At 59.6% G+C, this 3,932-nt stretch overlaps 1 protein-coding gene across 1 annotated transcript; it reads left to right on the top strand.

The window, feature by feature from the left end:
• The first annotated feature begins 667 nt into the window (after positions 1-667).
• Positions 668-3,175, top strand: ID2 (inhibitor of DNA binding 2). Its single transcript, XM_080684210.1, has 3 exons — positions 668-1,191; positions 1,578-1,639; positions 2,381-3,175. Exons 1-2 carry the CDS (start codon positions 844-846, stop codon positions 1,632-1,634), a joined length of 405 nt encoding a protein of 134 aa, XP_080540336.1. The 5' UTR covers positions 668-843; the 3' UTR covers positions 1,635-1,639; positions 2,381-3,175.
• The last annotated feature ends 757 nt before the right edge of the window (positions 3,176-3,932 follow it).

Genomic DNA, 3,932 nt, shown 5'->3' with positions numbered 1-3,932 from the left:
ATCAGCACGGTTTCCAATCTGCAAGCACGCGCATTTTACCGAGTTCCCATGGACGCCTCCCGCGTCGCTCGGGTGCAGGACCCCGCACCAAAGCTGTCGTTGAATGCCCGTGGGGTGTTTGTTTTCCCCCCACATAGCTTTTCCTGATCTTAAGAGCGGAAACTCGCTCTTACAAACGTCACTTGTCGATGGCAAACTTAGGCGCGTTCTCCCTTTGTGCAGAAACGCGCTCCCTCTGAGTGACAATCCCTGAATCGCGGTGAGCTGCGTGTCTCCCTCTGCGGTGCAGGACTTGCCCCGGGCGCTACATGGATCCCAGGGCTGCAGGGGGCTCCGAGGTGCCGGGCACACCCTACGCCAGGGTCCTGCCTCGCCGTGGGAATTGGAACTAAGATGCACATTTAGATTCCGGGGGTCCCCCTCCCCCACCGTTCCTTGCTGTCCCCCCTTCTCGCTCCCCCTCCCCCTCCCCCCCGCCCGGCGCCTACTGTACTCTATTTACCACCCCAGCTGGGCTCCCGCGCGCCCCGCCCACTTCGCACGGATTGGCTGCAAACGCGGAAGAACCAAGCCCTCGCCCCGCGCACGGGTTCGCCAATGGAAGCACCCGCTCGGCCTGATGGACGTGACGCTTTCCACCAATGGGCACGCAGGGAAGCCGGACCGCGTAGCCTCGGCGAATGCAGATAAAAGCCGCCCCGCCGCGCTCCCGGCTTCATTCTGAGCGGATCCGGGTGCTGAGCGCTGGCACCTGAGCAGCAGGCGGCGGCGGCGGCGGCGGCGGCCTGTGCTCCCGGGCAGCCCGCTCCCTCGCCGGTCTCTCCTTCCTTCCCCACGGCCAGCATGAAAGCCTTCAGCCCGGTGAGGTCCGTTCGGAAAAACAGCCTTTCGGACCACAGCCTGGGCATCTCCCGCAGCAAAACGCCGGTGGACGACCCGATGAGCCTGCTGTACAACATGAACGACTGCTACTCCAAGCTCAAGGAGCTGGTGCCCAGCATCCCGCAGGACAGGAAGGTGAGCAAGATGGAAATCCTGCAGCACGTCATCGACTACATCTTGGACCTGCAGATCGCCCTGGACTCGCACCCCACCATTGTCAGCCTGCACCACCCGCGGCCCGGGCAGAGCCAGGCGGCCCGGACGCCGCTGACCACCCTGAACACGGACATCAGCATCCTGTCCCTGCAGGTAGGACCAACCCCCGGGCCCCCGCTCGCCCCCCCCTCCCCCCGGGCCGCCGCGCACGCGGGCCATCGCCTGGCCAGCGGCCGGAGCCGGTGACTTAAGAGATGAGCTCATTAACTTTACTTTCTTACAAAGGCGCTGCGGATGGAGCCGGGCGTGAAATCGCCGTGAAGTTCTGACATGTCCATGCATCTGTCTTTGATCTGAATTATAGCATAAACGTGTTTAATGGAACTTGCTGTTCTAGGAACTACTTTAGAGAGGGGGGGGGCGAGAGAGAGAGAGAGAGAGAGAGAGAGAGAGAGAGAGAGAGAGAGAGAGAGAGAGAGAGGGGGGCCCTGTCTCCAGAGATTGTCTAACATCGTCCCTTTCATCCCTTTCCCTCGCAGGCTGCTGAATTCCCTGCCGAGTTCATGTCCAGTGACAGCAAAGCGCTCTGTGGCTGAGGACGGTGAGTGCGAGCTTGTGGCTCCCGGGTTTGAACTGCCTTTTGGAGTGTTTTGTGTGTTTTATTTTTCATGCGTGTGTGCGGCGTACTTGTGTGTCCGTAAAAAAACATGTGAATGTATGTGTGCTTCGATGTATGCAGGAGCTTCTAGTGCTGGTGGTGACTCAAGATCACAGGACACTTTCCTTAAGAAAAAATAAAAAAGAAAATTAAAAATGAAATGACTCGCTATGAAGGCGGTCGGGGGAGAGCGCGTGTGGCTTCTGCCTGGAGTGGAATGCCTGGCTGCCTTCGAGGCGGCCCCGGTGCTACGCGGTACTAACCTCCGTGCAATTAATCTTATCGCCGCACATTCCACAGGGACCCTCCTTGCCCACACGGGGGGCCTGTGGGATGGGGGCCAGGCCGGCCTGGCTCGCCCTGCGCGCCTCGGCGGCGCGCCCTGGGCTTGTGGGACCCGACTTCCCTATCTGTTCACGAGAGGGCTGTTTTCAATCAAATAATTGTTCCAAGAGGCGGGCAGGCGCCTGCGAGGGCCGCCGGAGATCCCAGCCGAAGATGGGGGCGGGCGGGGAGCTGTCCCGGAGCCTCTGCTGTGTTTGCCTGTGTAATTTGCGCCGTCCGGGCCGAGCGGAGTGCGCGCATCTGGGCGCCAGGGTTTGCCCAATCCCCGGGTGTTTGGTGAAGTGTTCAAACTGCGGCTTCCTCGGCTCACCCGCCCTTCTCTCTCGCAATCTCTTGCAGGTGGCCAGGACTTTCCCCCTTCGCTTTGCACAACAACAAATCCACAGGAATTTACTTTGCAGCCTCTCCCGAGGAGGACAGCGCGTGGAATGGGCCTTTTTTTTAAAAAAAAACAACAAACACACATGGAAGCAAGACTGGGAGGGAGGCTCAGCCCTCTGCCCCCCTCCCGGGGGTGTGTTTCTGGCCTGGCCTGGGAGAGGCGTTATTTATGAAAAAGAGACTTTTCAATGCCCTTTCTGAAGTCGGAAGGTTTCTTTATATACTCTCCCCACCGTGGGGAGCGGACACTGTAAAACCACAAGGAGTTTTGCCCCCTTTCAGCAGACTTTGCCTTTTTTTCCCAAAGGTGGAGCGTGACTACCCGAAGGATCCAGTGTTCAGTTACTTACAATGAAGTCTTTGGGTCAGAAACTTGCCTTTTTGACACCAGCCTCCCGAGTGCTGTGTGTGTATTTATACGTAAATCTCTCTGTGGAGTGCAGCCCTGTGAACTCTCGCTCCAGAGTTTGCTTGTGCGGTGGCAGAGATGTCCGTGTCTGCAGACAGCGTGCGATGATGTGCTCCTTCGTGCTAAACTTTTTATAAAAGTTTAGCTGTACACTTAACCCTTTTATACAAAAAAAACAATAATAATAATAAATCAAGTGTGTTTATTGAACGGTGATTGCCTGCTTTATTTCAGGGGACCAGTGCTGTGATTTTTATCCGGCTGTGTTATAACGGAACCCAGATCCGTACAAGCTCACGTTTATGTAGACTGTGTAACAATGACAATAAACCGTGTCTGGAGTCAACCCCTGAGCCCTGGGTGGTTTTTCAGAGCTGTCTCTTCCGTCTCTCTCTCTCTCTCTCTCTCTCTCTCTCTCCCCATCTGATGTAACCCGTCCCCCCCACCGTCCTCTCCGCCTCGCATTCCTCCGGCCTGGGGTGAGTTTCCCACTGAGATGGGGGTGCTGTAGGGGTGCCTAGGAGGCGGCGTCGGGAAGGGCTACCTGAGCAGGTGTGCGGAGCTCAGGGAGTGAGGAAACTGCTCCTCTGAAGAGCGAGGCTGCACAGGAGTCAGAGCACGGGAGGGGGAGGGGGAGGGGGAGGGCAGGAAGGCCCCTCCGTGTCCCTTCTTCGCTCCCGGAATCCGGCTGTGCCAGGGCCAGCGGCCGGGCTCCTGCACTTCCTCCACCTGCCGCTCCCTCCAGCCCAGGAGGCAGGGCTGGGCCGGGCCCTGCACGCAGGTGACTGGAGCTCGCCCTTCACCCTTGACTGCACCTGACGGACAGAGGACTCCAGGGAGGGAGGGCGCGGGGGGGCGGGGGGAATGCCCGCCTGCTGTCCCGGCCTTCAAATCGGAAGATACTGCCCTGGGGTGGGGGTGGGGGTGGGGGTGGGAGGTCTGGAAGGCCTGTCCGAGGTGGAGGTGGGGGGCGCCTTGCAGGGGTCGGAGGCTCACCTGGGACCACGCCCCAGCCCAGCCCAGCCCAGCCCAGCAGGTGTCTGGGGGCCCCACCTGTGCGCCCATCGCCCAGGCCCGGCGCCCGCAGGTGAGCCCGCGCTT

This window comes from Plecotus auritus (assembly GCF_963455305.1).
Source record: "Plecotus auritus genome assembly, chromosome: 8".
NCBI classification, from domain to species: Eukaryota; Metazoa; Chordata; class Mammalia; order Chiroptera; family Vespertilionidae; genus Plecotus; species Plecotus auritus.
The sequence above is the reverse complement of the archived record's forward strand: the minus strand, read 5'-3'. Positions and strand labels throughout refer to the sequence as shown.